This window comes from Symphalangus syndactylus, chromosome 24 (assembly GCF_028878055.3).
Source record: "Symphalangus syndactylus isolate Jambi chromosome 24, NHGRI_mSymSyn1-v2.1_pri, whole genome shotgun sequence".
NCBI classification, from domain to species: Eukaryota; Metazoa; Chordata; class Mammalia; order Primates; family Hylobatidae; genus Symphalangus; species Symphalangus syndactylus.
The window spans coordinates 44,498,457-44,516,230 of record NC_072446.2 but is presented as its reverse complement, the minus strand read 5'-3'; the positions used below and the strand labels follow the sequence as shown (position 1 = coordinate 44,516,230).

Genomic DNA, 17,774 nt, shown 5'->3' with positions numbered 1-17,774 from the left:
GAGCTGTGACTGTGCCACTGTAATCCAGCCTGGGTGACAGAGAAAGACCCTGTGTAAAACAATTAAAAAAGATTTGGAGGGGAACAGGAGACTGGCATGGTTGCTGGGGTCCAGTTAGACCACCAGGGAGTATCAGGCAGTTGATTCAGTGGGCAGATGAGCCCAGTCACTTGGCCTGGTTCAGAGCTGGACAAAGGGCTCCCATAAATAACTAACCATTACAGATGACAAGTCCTCAATCATAGAGAGATAGCGTGGGAACAGCACCTCTCCTCCCCAGGAACAGCGAGGAGGCGGAGCAGCTGCAGCTGGAGAAGGGCTGCCAGGGGCTGAGAACGCTGGTCAAGGCAGCGGGAGCCCCAAGAGGCTGGTAAAATCCCAATGACTTGAGAGAGAGCGGCTGGCTGCGAGGTATGGGAAGCCATGCCTGCCAAGGGTCCAAGGAAGGCTATGGCAACCAGGATGCTGCAGACCCGAGGTAGAAATAAAAGGACTCAGCCGAGTGCTGTGGCTCACACCTGTAATTGCAATTTGGGAGGCCGAGGTGCACAGATTGCGGGAACCTGGGAGATCGAGGCTGCAGTGAGCAGTGATCTCACCGCTGCACTCCAGCCTGGGCGACACAGCAAGCCCGTCTTAATGAATAAATAAATATAAAAAAAATAAGGCTGGGCACAGTGGCTCACGCCTGTAATCCCAGCACTTTGGGAGGCCGTGGCAGTGGATCACCTGAGGCCAGGAGTTCAAGACCAGCCTGGCCAACATGGCAAAACCCCCTCTACCAAAAATACAAAAATTAGCCAGGCATGGCAGGCGGATCACGAGGTCAGGAGATCGAGACCATCCTGGCTAACAGGGTGAAATCCCATCTCTACTAAAAGTACGAAAAATTAGCCGGGCATGGTGGCGGGCGCCTGTAGTCCCAGCTAGTCTGGAGGCTGAGGCAGGAGAATGGCGTGAACCCAGGAGGTGGAGCTTGCAGTGAGCCGAGATGGCACCAGCGCACTCCAGCCTGGGCAACAGTGCAAAACTCTGCCTCAAAAGAAAAAAAAAAAAAAAAAAAAATTAGCCAGGCATGGTGGTGCATGACTGTAATCCCAGCTCTTGGGGAGGCTGAGGCGGGAGAATCGCTTAAACCTGGGAGACGGAGGTTGCAGTGAGCCAAGATTGCATCACTGCACTCCAGCCTGTGAGACAGAGTGAGACCCCATTTCTCTCAAAAAAAAAAAAAAAAAAAAAAAATTAGCCAGGCACAATGGTGCGCACCTGTAGTCCCAGCTGATGTGGCAGGATCGCCTGAGGCCAGGAGATCAAGGCTACAGTGAGCCATGTTTGTGCCGCTGCACTCCAGCCTAGGTGGCAGAGCGAGACTCTGTCTCAACAAAATAAAAATCAAAGAAATAAAATGACTCAGTGAAATCTGGCCATCCGGGGTGAGAGGAAGGAGGCAGAGGGGAGTCAGGAGTATCTGGCTGGGATGCCTATTAGGCTAGACCAGAAAGCCTGAGTGGAATGGAGGATGGAGAAGAGAGCTTTGGGAGGGCGTCATAGGCCTGAAATGCCTCCATGGAGATATCTGCCTTTAACACTCCTTTGGGTTTTTTGTTTGTTTTGAGATGGGTGGGTCTCCCTATGTTGCTCAAGCTGGTCTCAACACTCCTGGGCTCAAGGGATCCTCCCATCTCATCCTCCCTAGTAGCTGGGATTATAGGTATGTGCCACCGCACCGGGTTTACTTTTTGTTTTTTGTTTCGTTTTGTTTTGTTTTGTGTTTCTTTTTGAGATGGAGTCTCAGCAGTTTCAGTGGTGTGGTGGGGACAAAAGACAGGTATGAGTCGGTTGAAGAGACATAGCGGGAGGGGCATGGAGCTCTGGAGAAACTTCCTCTTAAATGTAGCTGAAGGATAAGGCAGCACCCGGAGGGCAAGGGGCTTTAAGGGAATTTTTTTTTTTTTTTGAGACAGAGTCTCGCTCTGTTGCCTGGGCTGGAGTGCAGTGGCACGATCTCGGCTCACTGCAACTTCCACCTGCCGGGTTCAAGCAACTCTCCTGCCTCAGCTTCCTGAGTAGCTGGGACTACAGGCACACGCCTCTATGCCCAGCTAATTTTTTTTGTATTTTTAGTAGAGACGGGGTTTTACCATGTTGGTTAGCCAGGATGGTCTCCATCTCTGGACCTTGTGATCCACCCACCTCGGCCTCCCAAAGTGCTGGGATTACAGGCGTGAGCCACCGTGCCCGGCCGGCAATATTTTGTTTTTAAAATGAGCCTTTTCTTTTTGAGACAGGGTTTCCCTCTGTCACCATGGCTGGAGTGCAGTGATGCAGTCTTGGCTCACTGCAGCCCTGACCTCCCTGTCTCAAACAATCCTCCCACCTCAGCCTCCTGAGTGGCTGGGACCACAGGCGTGTGTCACCATACCTGGCTAAGTTTTTGTAATTTTAGTAGAGACGGGGTTTCACCGTGTTGCCCAGGTTGGTCTCGAATTCCTGAGCTTGAGCAATCCTCTCACTTCTGCCTCCCGAAGTGCTGGGGTTACAGGTATGAGCCACCAAGCCCGGCCTAAAAATGAGATGTTATACATTTACTTCAGATCCCAGATTCTACAATCCACAGGCAAGATAAGTGGCATCAGGGGAGGACAGCAGAAAACTGTTAAGTGTGCCTTGTGGAACCCAGCGGTTACAGTTTCAAGTCCACAGCCCAGTAAAGTCTGAAACCCCAAGGGAGGGAATCAGAGGGAAAGTGGGTGCCTGCGTCTGGGTCCCTCAACCTGCCTGCCTATGTAAGGACCCAGTGGGGCACAGGACAGGAGATCTGGGGCACCAGTATTTGCCTTCAGCATCTGATCTACACAGAACAGGAGGCAGGTGGGAGGACTGAAGGAAACAGCCTCCGAAACAGGGTCAGTCTGGAGGCATCAAGGGTGTGGGCCTCAGGGGTTCCCTCCAGGAGGGCCGAGGGAACAGAAACGCAGGGGCAGAGCACAGGTGTAGCAGAGAAGGGCTCAGTGCCAGTTCCTTTGAGAGACGGTCAGGGAGGGGACAGAGGGGGCCCATAGCCGACTAGGGGAGGCTTGGTCATGGGCTCCTCTTTCCTCAGTGGGCTGAGGGGTTTGGTCCTTTGAGGAGCGCTGAGAAGACTGTGGCAAGGGGAAGCGCCCTCCATCCCAGGGGCTTTCCTGGAACAAGTGGGTTGGAAGGACCAGGTGTTTGGGAGCTGCGGGGAGCAGGTGCAGAAGCCAAGACATTCCCAGATGGGAGAGGCTGGGGGGTGGGGGGGGTGGCAAGGTGGCTTTTCAGGGATCCAGCCTGCATGCCACCTATGCAGCCATGCTCCGGGAGCGACATCCACCTGTGTCCTTCAGCTCTCCTTCAGCCTCCACCGGCCACCCGGGAGTCAGTGCCTGGACTGGAGCTCTAGCTAGAGGGCGTCTAGGAAAGGTCCCAAGGGGTGCGCAAGATGACCTGGTGTCTCTCCAGAGTCACCCCTGCTAAAATACTATGTGGCCAGCCCCAAGTCAGTTGCAGGTCATGGTGTTGGGATCTTCCACAAGGCCTCCTGGAGTCGCGCTGTAGGAGGGTGGTGTACTCAGGCCGTCGCGGAGCCCCAGGCCATCCGTCGCCAAGAGGAGCACTCCAGTGCTTCCCTCCTAATGCGTTCTTATCTTGCCAGGAGGGGAACTGGGCCAGCCTTACTCACCCAATCTATGCATGAGGCTTCCCCAACGCGCCAGAAGCCCTTCTTTCGCAGAGGTGGGCTTGCCCCGGCCTGACCCCGTTCCTTTGCCATGGTTGGGGCACAGTGGCCGAGGACTCCGTCCCAGCGCGGCTGAGCCGGAAAGCGCTGACGGCCGAAGGGGTCGGGAGGTTGGTTAGCGCTTTACGGAGCTGCGTGTTCCGTTTCCAAGGGCTGTGGAGACTTCTCCTGGGAGCCACCGTGGATCAGGCCAGGGGTTCGTCAGCTGCATTTGCCAGACCGCATCGCAGCACGCGCACCCACACGCGCACACGCCCTACTCGTAGGAGACTAAGCGCCCGAAAAGGCGCGTCCCCGGGCGGGGTGCAGCCGGTCCAGAAAAGGGGACATGGCGCAAGGGCCATTTTGGGAAGGAAAAAGGAGGCGAACCATGACCTTGACCTAATAGAAGGCCGAGGACGCGAAGAGGCTGGTAGAGAAGTTGGCGAGGCTCGCAGCGAAAACCCAAAGCAGCCGAGCTCGGGGAGCGCCGTCTCAGCGGGCGAGGGCGTAGCCCAGGGAATGCACGGAGGTCCGTCTAGTAAGTCGGGGCGCGCTTCCTGGAGGAGGAGGAGGAGGAGGAGGAGGAGGACATGCGGCCAGAGCTACGGGGATAAATGCAGGAGGCGGGGCAGCCAGCGGGCGTGGCCCTGCGGAGGTCCCGGGTCGAAAGGAGGAGACAGGGGCCGGCCAAGTACTTAAAGCGGACGCGGGGGAAGCCCTCCCGGGGTCTGCCTCGGTCGCACAGCTCGGTGGGCTCGTGGTCCAGTCGAGCGTTTTCCCAGAAGCTCCCCGGCCCCGTCCGGCCCCTAACCCCGCGACGCTGGGTTCGCTGGGTCCAGTGCGCACAGACTCGAAGGAGCCGGGTCTACTCGGTTTGGCCCAGCAGCTGCGGGCGGCGGGGAGCAGCCCAGCCCGGCTGGAGCAGCCTCCCGCGGGTGAGGGCGCGGGGCGGACGGCCGTGTCCCAGCCCTCGGCAGCTCTGTCTACCGCCCCGGGCGTGGCATCTGAGCGGCATTAGGACCCAGGCGCGGCGCGGGGGTGTGTCGCCGGCTCCCGCTGCTGGCCTGCCCGAGTCGCCGAGTTTGGGGTCCAGAAGCGCCGGAGCGCGGCGTGAGGAGCCCGGCCGTGAGTGCACGAGTGTGCCATGGCCGCGGCCACCAGGCGCGTGTTCCATCTCCAGCCGTGCGGTGGGTGCCTGAACCCGGGGGTGCGGCGGGAAGGCTGCCCGGGTCTCCGCCACCGAGGCCGGCCAGGCGGGGACGCGGAGCCGTCGGGGACCCCGGGGAGAACGCGGATGCCGTCGGCCTGCGCGGGCCGGGGCCGGTGGGCGAGAGGGCTGCGGGATTCCCAGCCGCGGGGAGGAGGGCGCTGGTGCGGGAGGCCCGGGCGCGGCTTCGCGGCCAGTGCGCGCGTGGTTTCATTAGGGCTCTGCTGTCGCCGTCTTGAATTTCTTACCAGGTTTGAACAGATGATGCAGCGGGTCGAGGGCAGGGAGCTAGAAAGTGGGCAGGGCGGAGCTGTGGGGCTCCCAGTGGCCCGAGCGCCGAGCTTTTGGGAGCCCGGCGGGCCGCCGCCTCGGAAGGTCTCATTTTACCTTCTGCCCGGGCATCTTCCTGTACGGCGCCGCGGTGGGGGTCGCCCGGTCTTGGGAGTCCCGGGACCCCTGACCGTGCCCTGCGCGGCCGCAGCAGTTTCTCCCTTGCCCTGACACACGAGGGCCAGCCCAGGGTCCCGGCCAGGACCGAGGTTTGTACGATCCTTTACCTGCACGTGGGCCGCCGGGACGGAAGCGGAGTGTGCACCGGCCCAACCCTCCCAGACCCTCGTCGCCCACGGCTGCTGTCCCTCCCACGGCCTGGGACGCGCCCCAGAGCCCCCGCCCCCCACTTCAGGATGCAGCCCCGGCTCCCGCCCCTCGCCTACATTCACATCCTGCGCCCCGACCCCCGGGGTCCCCGAGTCTGGAGGCGCTTTCCTCTCGTGCACGCGTCCCCTCCTGTCGCTTCCTTCCTCCGACAGCGAGGCACAAACAGCCGGGACCATCCGGGGCCCGGCCCAGGGAGGGCACAGCCTCCCCCGACCCATGTGTCCCTCAGACACTCCTCCCAGCCCCAATTGTTCTCCCTTTTGGACCGATGCCTCTGTCTTCCAGGCGGCCGGGACGCGGGCCCAGGACAGGAGACCGTTGCCTGTCGGCCCCCGTGTGACCCGGGGAGCTTGACGGGGGTCGGGGGAACTGCGCCTGCAATGGGCGTTTGTGGCCCCCAGGACCGGTCTGAGAGTGAGAAGAGGGATGTGCAGAGAGATCCCCCGCCTTGGCATCGGAGGAGAGAGGGGCAGAGGCCTGCTCGGGCCCGGTCCCTTCCTCCCGCTGCAGCGGGGCAGGGTTTTGTCGGGAAAGCCTGGATTAGCGAACATGGTACTGGTAGTAACTCGGTGGGAAGACATCCCTAGAACGTCTCTCCTCCTCGCCTCTGGCCCGCCTGGGCAGCCCCTAGCAGATGGGCTAAGGAATTGAATTTCTGAGATTAAGGCTGGCTTCCCCCGCTCCTCATGGGGCCCCCTCCCGACCACTGTTCCCTGCTTCCCTTTCTCCCTAGGGTGGCCTGGGTTGCATCCCTCGGAAGAGTGAAGGAATCAGCCAGGTCGGGGGGCGGGGAGACAGGTGCACACAGGAGGTCCAGGGCTTGGTCTATGGGGCTGGTGACCTTTCGGCTTCCCTTGCAGAAAACTCTCCCACCATGTCGCAGAATGGATACTTTGAGGATTCAAGTGAGTACCTCTCCGGGAGTGTGCGTGTGCAGAGAGAGCTTGTCGGGCAAAGGCCTCCAGGGCGCATAGCCTACTCACCGGAGTCCTGTGGCTTTGGGCGCCTGTCTGGGCCACTCTAGTGCTGGAATGCTTTTGGCTTCCACTCTCCAGGAAGCTAGACATGGGCGGATCCCCCGTGGACCTGGGAGGGCAGGCTGCCCCTTCTCCTGGGCTACTTGGACCAGGTGGACCCTCTGGGGTTCTTCCCCAAGGTTTTCTGTGACAATGACCTGTTATCTGACTACCCTTGGGCCAAGAATTCTGTATGTCCCTATCCCTCTGTCCTCACCCAGCCCTGGAGGGAAAGGCCGGTGGCTCACGCCTGTAATCCCAGCACTTTGGGAGGCCGAGGGGTTGGATCATGAGGTCAGGAGATCGATACCATCCTGGCTAACACAGAGAAACCCCATCTCTACTAAAAATACACAAATTAGCTGGGCGTGGTGGCGGGCGCCTGTAGTCCCAGCTGCTGGGGAGGCTGAGGCAGGAGAATGGCGTGAACCCGGGAGGCAGAGCTTGCAGTGAGCCGAGATGGCGCCATTGCACTCCAGCCTGGGCGACAGAGTGAAACTCTGTCTGAAAAAAAAGAAAAAGAAAAAAAGAAAGAAATATAAGGCCTCTGTGCTGCAGTCCCTCGGGCACCTTCCTGTTGTCCCTGCTTGTACCAGTCCAGCTGTCTTCCTCCTCATGTCTCTGGGCTGGCTTCAGGCTGTGTCTGTGCCTGGCCCTATGAGTGACCTGACCATTCGAGGGTTGTTTGTGGCGCAGTGCGTAGACACAGGGCTGATGTGCCCTTACCCAGGGCTCCCAGGACATGGGGGCTCTGTGTGCTAGGCTGCTGGTGGGCAGGTTATGTATGGGGCTGGGACTAGGACTTGGCACTGCAGGAGCCCCCCAGGGACCTGGTAGTGTCAGCTGGGCAGGTCCTTAATCTAGGGGACCTGAGTACTAAGCCTAAGGCAGAGCTCAGGGCATCAGGGGAAGAATGGGGGAAGAATGGGGCTGTGTGAAGGGCAGTGGAGGGGACTAGTGGGTGCTGGTTGAGGGGCAGAGGGGAGGCTGGAACAAGTTCGGGCCAGGGGAACCAGACAGTTTAAACAAGGCAAGCCTGACATGGGGAGGAAGGAGTTTGTCATGAGCTTCAGAACCAAAGCAGCGAGGATGTCTTTTGTTTTGTTTTGTTTTGAGATGGAGCCTCGCTCTGTCGCCCAAGCTGGAGTGCAGTGGCGCGATCTCGGCTCACTGCAAGCTCTGCCTCCTGGGTTCACACCATTCTCCTGCCTCGGCCTCCCGAGTAGCTGGGACTACAGGCGCCCACCACCACGCCCGGCTAATTTCTTTTTGTATTTTCTTTTTTTTGAGACAGAGTCTCGCTCTGTCGCCCAGGCTGGAGTTCCGCCTCCTGGGTTCACGCCATTCTCCTGCCACAGCCTCCCGAGTAGCTGGGACTAGAGACGCCCGCCACCACGCCCTGCTAATTTTTTGTATTTTTAGTAGAGACGGGGTTTCACCGTGTTAGCCAGGATAGTCTCGATCTCCTGACCTCGTGATCCGCCCACCTCGGCCTCCCAAAGTGCTGGGATTACAGTGTGAGCCACCATGCCCGGCCCTCTTTTTGTATTTTTAGTAGAGACGGGGTTGCACCGTGTTAGCCAGGATGGTCTCGATCTCCTGACCTCGTGATCCACCCGCCTCGGCCTCCCAAAGGCGAGGATGTCTTTTGACCTAATGTTTCTTCTCTGGGCTCTGGAGGTAGTGCAGTCCTGGGCCTGGGGGTCACCAGTCCCTGAGGACTTTGATGTAGGAGGCACTAGGGCTTCCTGTCCAGAAGGGGCCCAGGCTAAACTCAGGACACTGGGGGAACAGGGCCTGGGATGTGCCAAGGAAACTGGCGGCGGGAGTAGAAGTGAGTCAGGGTGAGTCACTCCCTGGCAGGTGCAGGCGTGCTGCTGACCCCTCCCTGTTTCTGCACAGGTGTCTGTCAGGCATCAGTGGGGTCTGGGCTACGAGGTCCCCTTTCCTGGGAGTACCTACAAGTGAGGAACCTTAGGGGACCCACAAGACAGGAAGGGCTGCCAGTGGCCAGGGGTGAGGCAGGGATCTAGGAGGACTTCCTGGAGGAGGAGGTTCCAAGTGAGTCTTGAAAAAGGCCCTCCAGGGAGGGAAGCCCTCAGCTTGGAGGACAGGACCTGGCATGCCTAGGGTGCTGACCGGGTGGCCTGAGGAGCCAGTGGTCAGGGCAGGGGGAGCAGGGCTGGCTCAGGCTGTGATCTGTAGGCTGCAGGGAGCCACCACAGGGCTCAGGGCAGAGGAATAGTTGCATGTTACCAGGAAATCTTCCCGTAGGAAGGGGGGTGTGCTGCGGGCCAGCTGCAGGAATTGAGGACCAAGAGGAGCAGGCTCTCAGCTCTGGGGTCCCACATCCCACAGGTGCCATTACACGCCCTCACTCTCCATGTGCCCTTACCCAGGGCCCCCAGGACATGAAGGAGGGGCATGATGGGGGCAGGGCTGACATGAGGCTTTGGGGTCCTCTCCCCTGTCAGCCCCTGGCTCTGTTTCCTTGTCTTTCCTGCTCCCTAGACCTTGTCTGATACCTATACTGGGTCTCTTAGCCTCGATGCTTCTCCCCACCTGCCCTCCTGGGGAGGGGGAGCTCTAAGACCCTGTGCCCACAAGGCAGTGTGTGTGTGTGTGTGTGTGAGAGAGAGAGAGAGACATGGATACTGCAGCTTCTCTGCCTTCCCTCTGTTCCCTAGTTTGGGAGGGCAGGGGCCAGGCAGTCTCGTCTGCATTATTGCACTCCGTGCCTGCCCCAGTGTGTCTGGAGTGGACATGTTTTTCTCACGCTGAAGGGTCAAAGCTGCGCAGGGTCCTGGTCTCAGCGGCTAGGGAATGCTGGAGAGTGACTGTGTGGCAGCTGCCATGTCCTGTGTGGGACTGGGGCAGGACTAGAAGCTGCCTTCCTGGCCTATGGGATGGCCTCTCCCACCACGGCCCGAGAGTGGGACAGTCCAGAGGTCCCTGCTCCTTAGGCTTGGAGCCCCTCCTTCCTGTGTGTGGCACTTTAACAGCCAGGCCCTCTTGCTCTTGGGGGTCTCTCTTGGTAGCAGCTGGGTCTCTAGGCTACTACAAGTGTGACACAGATGACACCTTCGAAGCCCAAGAGGAGATCCTGGGGGATGAGGCCTTCGACACTGCCAACTCCTCCATCGTGTCTGGCGAGAGTATCCGTTTTTTTGTCAATGTCAACCTCGAGATGCAGGCCACCAACACTGGTACGGGGCTGCAGCAGGGCAGACTGGGGGAGGGCATGGGACTGGGCAGGTGTGACTCGCCTTACTAAGAAAGACCTGAGGAGAGGGTGGCACCCTCAGCCCTCCCCGCTTTTCTCCAGCAGAAAATGAAGCGACTTCCGGTGGCTGTGTGCTCCTGCACACCTCCCGAAAGGTGAACAGCTGTCCTGCAGTGGTCCTGGGGCCTCTACCTGGGGGCTGAGATGATGGCTTCCCTGAGAATCCTCCTGCTGCTCCCCTCTTCCCATGCCTCCAGGAGCAGCTCACCAGGGAGCTCACACCAGCCCAGGGCTGGGGGCTGGGGGCTGGGGGCTGGACTGCTGCGGCTGGCTGGGAGGGAGGGACCAGGCAGTGACAGCATCTCATACATGGGCCCGTGTGGTTCTGTCCCTGGGGTTCCCTCAGTACCTGAAGTTAAAGAACTTCAAGGAAGAGATCCGTGCGCATCGCGACCTGGATGGCTTCCTGGCGCAGGCCAGCATCGTCCTGAACGAGACAGCCACCTCCTTGGATAACGTGCTGCGGACCATGCTTCGCCGCTTCGCCCAGGACCCTGACAACAACGAGCCCAACTGCAACCTGGACCTGCTCATGGCCATGCTCTTCACCGATGCCGGGGCACCCATGCAGGGTAAAGGTGAGGCCGGTCTCCCAGCCCGGGCGGGGGCATCAGAAGGGGGCTATTGACCCAGCACCCTCCCCTTCACTCTTTCCTCAGTCCACCTGCTGTCAGATACCATCCAAGGGGTCACCGCCACAGTGACAGGGGTGCGGTACCAACAGTCATGGCTCTGCATCATGTGAGTTGCCAGGCTACTTGGCTCCCACTTCTTGTCGCAGTGGAACTGGGCGTCCCATGTCCTCTGTGCCCTGCAGAGGCCGGCCCACCTGTGAGTCCTGGGGCTCTGGCGGCCCAACCAACTTGGGAGAAGAGGGCTGGAGCACTGCCAAGGAGCATCCCATTTGCTCTTCTTTTCCCTTCCTAGCAGAGGTCACCAGGGGTCAAGATCGAGGGGGTTCTGGGTAGGGGAGCCCCAGCTCCCCAGGGTGCAACTGTGCACTGTGTCCTCCCCGCCCCTGCCAGCTGTACCATGAAGGCCCTACAGAAGCGCCACGTGTGCATCAGCCGCCTGGTTCGTCCACAGAACTGGGGGGAGAATTCCTGTGAGGTCCGGTTCGTCATCCTGGTGCTGGCCCCACCCAAGATGGTGAGTGGGTAGTGCCGTGTCCTGGGGAAGAAGGAGGGCCCCAGGTTACCCGCCCTCTCCTTGGGGGCCCCTCCCACATGTCCTGGCCTCTGAAGGCCTGGTCCTCACCCCTCCCCTTCACCTCGGCCCTGTGGGTGTGTCAGAAACATCTTGCTAGGCCCGGGGAGTCCTCATTTCCCCAGGGGTTGCCGAAAAGTTTGTATTTCCTTGACTGAAAGGAAATGCTTTTGACCACTATCCTTATTCAAACATGCGGCCTTCCTTTGGCCTGCCCGCTCATCAGCCCTTCTTTGACTTGGCTGACTTTGTGATTTGCCGGCTAAGGGTCCCTGCTCCTTCCTGGGCCACATACCCCCTGGCTGGGACACCGTGTTTTTTGTGGGAACCGGAACTGATACAATTTCGGGAGTCTTTTAAGGAAAAGGATTTAACGAATCTCAACAGATGATTGCCAGGACCCCTCCCAAGGCCTTGGCAGGGCCTTCAGCTTCAGCTTCCCTTAGCCTCTCGTGCTTCTGCCCCTGGCCTTCTGTGTGCACATGGGGTTCTCAGGGATCTCAGACATAGCGGGAACCTCCACAAATGCAACTATGCTGGTGTGAGAGGGAGGGCAGCCCCTGGGTTGGAAGGAGTGGCCCCCAGCAGGGTGCCCACACAGAAGGAGCAATAGCCCAGAGCTGAGTTAAAGCCTGGTGCCTTGAGGCGGATCCCCCAGCCCCTGACACTGGGCTCTCCTCAGGAGCATGGACCTGTTCTTTTGGGGTTTTGTGTTTGTTTGTTTGTTTGTTTGTTTTTATTTTTGAGACAGAGTCTCACTCTGTCGCCCAGGCTGGAGTGCAGTGGCTCGATCTCAGCTCACTGTAAGCTCTGCCTCCCGGGTTCACGCCATTCTCCTGCCTCAGCCTCCCAAGTAGCTGGGACTACAGGCACCCGGCCTGTTTTAATTTTTTGAGACAGTCTCGCTGTGTCGCCCAGGCTGGAGTGCGGAGGCGCCATCTCAGCTCACTGCAACCTCTGCTTCCCAGGTTCAAGAGATTCTTCTGCCTCAGCCTCCCAAGTAGCTGGGACTACAGGCACCCGCCACCACCAAAAAACTGCAGCCAGCTAATTATTTTGCATTTTTAGTAGAGATGGGGTTTCACCATGTTGGCCAGGCTGGTCTTGAACTCCTGACCTCAAGTGATCTGCCTGCCTTAGCCTCCCAAAAAAGTTGGTATTATGGGCGTGAGCCACCATGCCCTGCCAAGCATGGGCCTCTTCTAAAGCAAACATGCACAGTGCCCCAGGACCATAGCTTTGAGCAACAGACAGGCAGACACTACCCCTAGGTGAGCAGGTTGCCATGATGAGGGCTGGACACTGAGTTCATGAGTTCATGGTTCATGGACGGGCTTCACCTTGGCCAGGCGAGAGAGAGAGTGCCTGATGGGCTTGGATCCTCTCTGAAAGTCAAACCAGCAGACAGTGCAAATACCACTGGGGAAACGTAGCTGGGTAAACATTTTTCTCCATTGTGATTTCATTATCTGTGATTACACAGACTTTTGTTGCTTAGGATAAAAGTAATATCTTGAGTTTATAAGAAATCATGAGTTTATAATAAAAATATAGATCGATGGTAGTTGTGGTGATCTGCTGACCTGGTTGAAATCATGGCAGAGTACACTAATGCCTGAACTTTGTGGAATAAAACCTGCTACCGGCCGGGCGCGGTGGCTCACGCTTGTAATCCCAGCACTTTGGGAGGCCGAGGCGGGCGGATCACGAGGTCAGGAGATCGAGACCACGGTGAAACCCTGTCTCTACTAAAAAATACAAAAAAATTAGCCGGGCGTGGTGGCGGGCGCCTGTAGTCCCAGCTACTCGGAGAGGCTGAGGCAGGAGAATGGCGTGAACCCGGGAGGCGGAGCTTGCAGTGAGCCGAGATTGCGCCAGTGCACTCCAGCCTGGGTGACAGAGCGAGACTCCGTCTCAAAAAAAAAAAAAAAAAAAAAAAAAACCTGCTACCAGCATCTGGGCACAGTGGCTCGTGCCTGTAATGCCAGCACTTTGGGAGGCCTAGACAGATGGATTGCTTGAGGCCAGGAGTTTGAGACCAGCCTGGTCAACATAGTGAGACCTCATCTCTACAAAAAAGTTAAAAATTAAAAATTGCCTGGCATGGTGGTGCATGCCTGTGGTCCCAGCTACTCGGGAGACTGATGTGGGAGAATTGCTTGAGCCCGGGAGGTCGAGGCTACAATAAGCCGTGAGTGTGCCACTGCACTCAGCCTGGGTGACGGTGAGACCCTGTCTCAAAAAAAACACAAAAAACAAACAGACAAAAAACATGGGGAGAGCACCTCCACCTGCTCGGCCCGGGCAGGGCCTCCTCTGTTCCACAGGGGTGGTAGATGTGACTCCCATCCTCCACCCCTAGAAAAGCACTAAAACTGCGATGGAGGTGGCGCGCACATTTGCCACCATGTTCTCGGATATCGCCTTCCGCCAGAAGCTCCTGGAGACCCGCACAGAGGAGGAATTCAAGGAGGCCTTGGTGCATCAGAGACAGCTGCTCACCATGGTGAGCCACGGTCCAGTGGCGCCGAGAATGAAGGAACGCAGCACGGTCTCCCTCCCTGCCCACAGACACCCAGAGGTACAGGGTAGAGGCTGGCGTGGGCCGGCAGGGTTGGCAGGGGCATGGGCCGGACAGGGCTAACAGGCGCTCCGTCCTCTCCTCCAGCCCCCAAAGTGCAAGGACTTTGTCCCTTTCGGGAAGGGCATCCGGGAGGACATCGCACGCAGGTTCCCCTTGTACCCCTTGGACTTCACTGATGGTACGTGGCCTCATGGCCCATCTGGACCTCCGCTTTCTAGGCCTTGGGCCCACATGTGTGCCTGTCCTGCATCCCCAGCAAACCCTCTCTCCCATCCCGCATTCCTAGGCATTATTGGGAAAAACAAGGCTGTGGGCAAATACATCACCACCACCCTGTTCCTCTACTTCGCCTGCCTCCTGCCCACCATCGCTTTCGGGTCCCTCAATGATGAGAACACAGATGGGGCCATTGGTGAGGGGCTGGCGGTGGGCGGTGGGTGGGGGTATGCTGGGCAGGGCCCTGGGCTGCGGCACCTACCTGACCTCCTCACCCCCACAGACGTGCAGAAGACCATAGCCGGGCAGAGCATCGGGGGCCTGCTCTACGCGCTCTTCTCCGGGCAGCCATTGGTGATTCTGCTGACCACCGCGCCCCTGGCGCTCTACATCCAGGGTGCAGTGGGGGCTGAGGCGGGAGATGGTGCCTGAGACCCCTAGTTCCTGCTGGGCCCTGACCCGCCCTGCCCCCTGCCTGCAGTGATTCGTGTCATCTGTGATGACTATGACCTGGACTTCAACTCCTTCTACGCGTGGACGGGCCTGTGGAATAGTTTCTTCCTCGCGCTTTATGCCTTTTTCAACCTCAGCCTGGTCATGAGTCTCTTCAAGAGGTGACTGGCCCTTCCGTGAGCTGCTGGGACCCTCAAGGCTTGGGATCTGGCTCAGCGCCCTGTAACCCCAGGGTGATGGGGGTGCTCCCACCATATCGCTGCCCCAAGGGGCTGAGGTGGGCTCAGGCAAGGCCTGGGGCCCTGGTCTTCTTCCTGGCAGGAGGAGGCAGGGGACTGTGCAGGGGCTCGGGGAGGCCTTCCCCACCTGCCCCCTGACGACACCTGCTCTGATGAGGCTCATTGCCTTCTGGCAGGTCGACGGAGGAGATCATTGCCCTCTTCATTTCCATCACGTTTGTGCTGGATGCTGTCAAGGGCATGGTTAAAAGTGAGTGTGGCTGGGGGCCACCTGCTGCATAGGGTGCTCAGCTGAGATGGGAGGTTCTCTGCACTGCCCCTGGCTTGGGGCAGATAGGACCGGCTCAAGCTGAGTGTGTGCCCGTGATCAAGGGTGCAGTGCTCTGGGAGCACCGGGCTGGCAGAGGGCAGAGAACCCCACGCTGGAGGGTGACGGGGCCACCCGAGGTGGGACCAGCCGTGGGGACAGAGGCACTGGGCCGACTGTGATGAGGTGTCAGAGATGGGACAGGGACAGTGGGCAGGAGTGTGGGTGCATGGGCACGTCGGCAGGGTCCCCTCACCTTCCCCCTGGAGCCCTTTCTCCCTGAGATCCCCTCCCTCCAGGGCGTCCCCCTGCCACTTGCTGGAGAGGGCTGAGGCCTGTGGGTCTGTGTCCACAGTCTTCTGGAAGTACTACTATGGGCATTACTTGGACGACTACCACACAAAAAGGACTTCATCCCTGGTCAGCCTGTCAGGCCTCGGCTCCAGCCTCAACGCCAGCCTGCACACTGCCCTCAACGCCAGCTTCCTGGCCAGCCCCACGCAGCTGCCCTCGGCCACGCACTCAGGCCAGGCGACCGCGGTGCTCAGCCTCCTCATCATGCTGGGCACACTCTGGCTGGGCTACACCCTCTACCAATTCAAGAAGAGGTGAGGGGCTGCATGGGGAGGAGAGGGGCCGCATGGGCCAAAAGCTGTGCTCATGCACCTGCTGTCCCCAGCCCCTACCTGCACCCCTGCGTGCGCGAGATCCTGTCCGACTGCGCCCTGCCCATCGCGGTGCTCGCCTTCTCCCTCATCAGCTCCCACGGCTTCCAGGAAATTGAGAGTGAGTTGGGGCCGGGCGGTGGGTGACGTGGCGTGGCTCCCCAGGCACTGCAGGCATAGCAGTAGCTTGTCCCCTGCTGCAGTGAGCAAGTTCCGCTACAACCCCAGCGAGAGCCCCTTTGCGATGGCGCAGATCCAGTCGCTGTCCCTGAGGGCCATCAGCAGTGCCATGGGCCTCGGCTTCCTGCTGTCCATGCTCTTCTTCATCGAGCAGAACTTGGTGGCCGCCTTGGTGAATGCACCGGAGAACAGGTGTGGAGGGTGGGTGAGGGTGGGGTGGGCGGGGCCCGGGCCTCTGCTGTGGGGCTCTGTCCACGAGTGCCCGTCTGCTGCAGGCTGGTGAAGGGCACTGCCTACCACTGGGACCTCCTGCTCCTGGCCATCATCAACACAGGGCTGTCTCTGTTTGGGCTGCCTTGGATCCATGCCGCCTACCCCCACTCCCCGCTGCATGTGCGAGCCCTGGCCTTAGTGGAGGAGCGTGTGGAGAACGGGCACATCTATGACACGTGAGTGTGAGGCAGGCAAGAGCCATGGACCCTGAGGAGTGGGGAGCCTCTGGCCACATGGGACATAGGGAGGGATGACGCCCTGTGGACAGGGGCGCAGAGGTGACACTCACGGCTCGGGGCACCGCAGGATTGTGAACGTGAAGGAGACGCGGCTGACCTCGCTGGGCGCCAGCATCCTGGTGGGCCTGTCCCTGCTGCTGCTGCCAGTCCCGCTTCAGTGGATCCCCAAGCCCGTACTCTATGGCCTCTTCCTCTACATCGCGCTCACCTCCCTCGATGGCAACCAGCTCGTCCAGCGCGTGGCCCTGCTGCTCAAGGAGCAGGTGAGCGCTTGGCCCCGTGAGGGGGTGGCATGGCTGGGGACACAGCCCCATGCCTGCCCACACCCAGTCCCTGCCGCCCACAGACTGCGTACCCCCCAACACACTACATCCGGAGGGTGCCCCAGAGGAAGATCCACTACTTCACAGGCCTGCAGGTGCTTCAGCTGCTGCTGCTGTGCGCCTTCGGCATGAGCTCCCTGCCTTACATCAAGATGATCTTTCCTCTCATCATGATTGCCATGATCCCCATCCGGTACAGGCGGGTGGGCAGTGGGCAGGAGGGGCCCAGTCTAGGTGTGGAGAAGGGGTGGGCTGCGGCAGCGTCTGGGGGGAGGGTTCCCACCTAGGGGTGGAGAATGGGCAGGTTGGGGTGGGTGCCCAGGAGGAGGAGTCCTGCCTAGAGGTGGAGAGTAGGTGGGTTGGGGTGGCTGGTGGGCAGGAGGAGCCCAGCCTAGAGGTGGAGAGTGGGTGGGCTGGGGTGAGTGGTGGGCAGGAGGGGCTCCAGTCTAGGAGTGGAGAGTGGGTGGGCTGGGGATAGGGGGCGGGGAGGAGAGGCCTAGCCTGGCCCTGTGGGTGGGCTGGGATGGGTGCCCACTGCCTTCTGCCTGACCCAGGATCATCCTCCTCTCCCTCCCTCCCCACAGCTATATCCTGCTGCCCCGAATCATTGAAGCCAAGTACTTAGATGTCATGGATGCTGAGCACAGGCCTTGACTGGCAGGCCCTGGCCACGCCCCATTCGCCAGCTCTCCACGTCCTCCCAGGCTGGCTCTGGAGCTGTGAGGGGAGGTGTAGGTGTGTGGGTGACTGCTTTGTGCTGCGCCTTCTCATGGCTGACTCAGGCCTGGGGCATCTGGGCATTGTAGGGGTGCAGTGGTGTGTGCCCACCCCTCTCCCATTATCCTTTAGCTTTGGGCCAAGAGCGTTGCTCAGGGCAGCTTCTGCCCAGGGTGGGTGGGACTGAGCAGGATGGATTTTCTTTTGATAAAAGAGTCGATGCCTGAAAGAGAAACCATTTCCTTGATTGTGTAAGGAACTTGGTGTACGCACATTAGAGAATAAAGCTCCTGTTTCTAGGCTCCTATGTGCCACCTGTGTCCCTGCTACTGCCACCCCACCCCCACTCTGGGGAGGGGAAGCCCTCCCTGGGGAAGTGGAATGCAAGGGACAGAGTTTGTGGAGTGCCACCTGTGGTCTGTCACCTCCAACGTCGCACAGTGGGTGCTGGCCCAACAGTGAAA

General features: G+C 59.5%; 1 protein-coding gene across 10 annotated transcripts; it reads left to right on the top strand.

Annotated features, from left to right (window-relative positions):
- Positions 1–4,486: 4,486 nt before the first annotated feature.
- SLC4A11 (solute carrier family 4 member 11) lies at positions 4,487–17,613 on the top strand. 10 transcript variants are annotated; one of them, XM_063633469.1, is made up of 21 exons: positions 4,487–4,929; positions 6,011–6,161; positions 6,470–6,514; positions 9,667–9,831; positions 9,954–10,003; positions 10,255–10,486; positions 10,568–10,649; positions 10,934–11,057; positions 13,477–13,695; positions 13,783–13,876; positions 13,985–14,110; positions 14,198–14,311; positions 14,396–14,528; positions 14,783–14,856; positions 15,269–15,521; positions 15,593–15,699; positions 15,782–15,950; positions 16,034–16,207; positions 16,338–16,533; positions 16,617–16,786; positions 17,178–17,613. In XM_063633469.1, the coding sequence occupies exons 3-21, from the start codon at positions 6,484–6,486 to the stop codon at positions 17,245–17,247; spliced, it is 2,583 nt and encodes an 860-aa protein (XP_063489539.1). In that variant the 5' UTR covers positions 4,487–4,929; positions 6,011–6,161; positions 6,470–6,483; the 3' UTR covers positions 17,248–17,613. The 10 variants fall into 10 exon arrangements, with proteins under 10 accessions (XP_063489539.1, XP_055120866.1, XP_063489538.1 ...); XM_055264891.2 differs by lacking the exon at positions 6,011–6,161 and having other exon boundaries at positions 9,679–9,831; XM_063633468.1 differs by lacking the exon at positions 6,011–6,161.
- Positions 17,614–17,774: the final 161 nt, after the last annotated feature.

Coding starts and splice junctions, on each gene's coding strand:
- SLC4A11 (XM_055264887.2), top strand. CDS start 5,636: ATGCAGCCCCGGCTCCCGCCCCTCGCCTACATTCACATCCTGCGCCCC. Junction 14,111..14,197: donor GAACACAGATGGGGCCATTG/GTGAGGGGCTGG, acceptor TCACCCCCACAG/ACGTGCAGAAGACCATAGCC. Junction 15,522..15,592: donor CTCTACCAATTCAAGAAGAG/GTGAGGGGCTGC, acceptor TGCTGTCCCCAG/CCCCTACCTGCACCCCTGCG.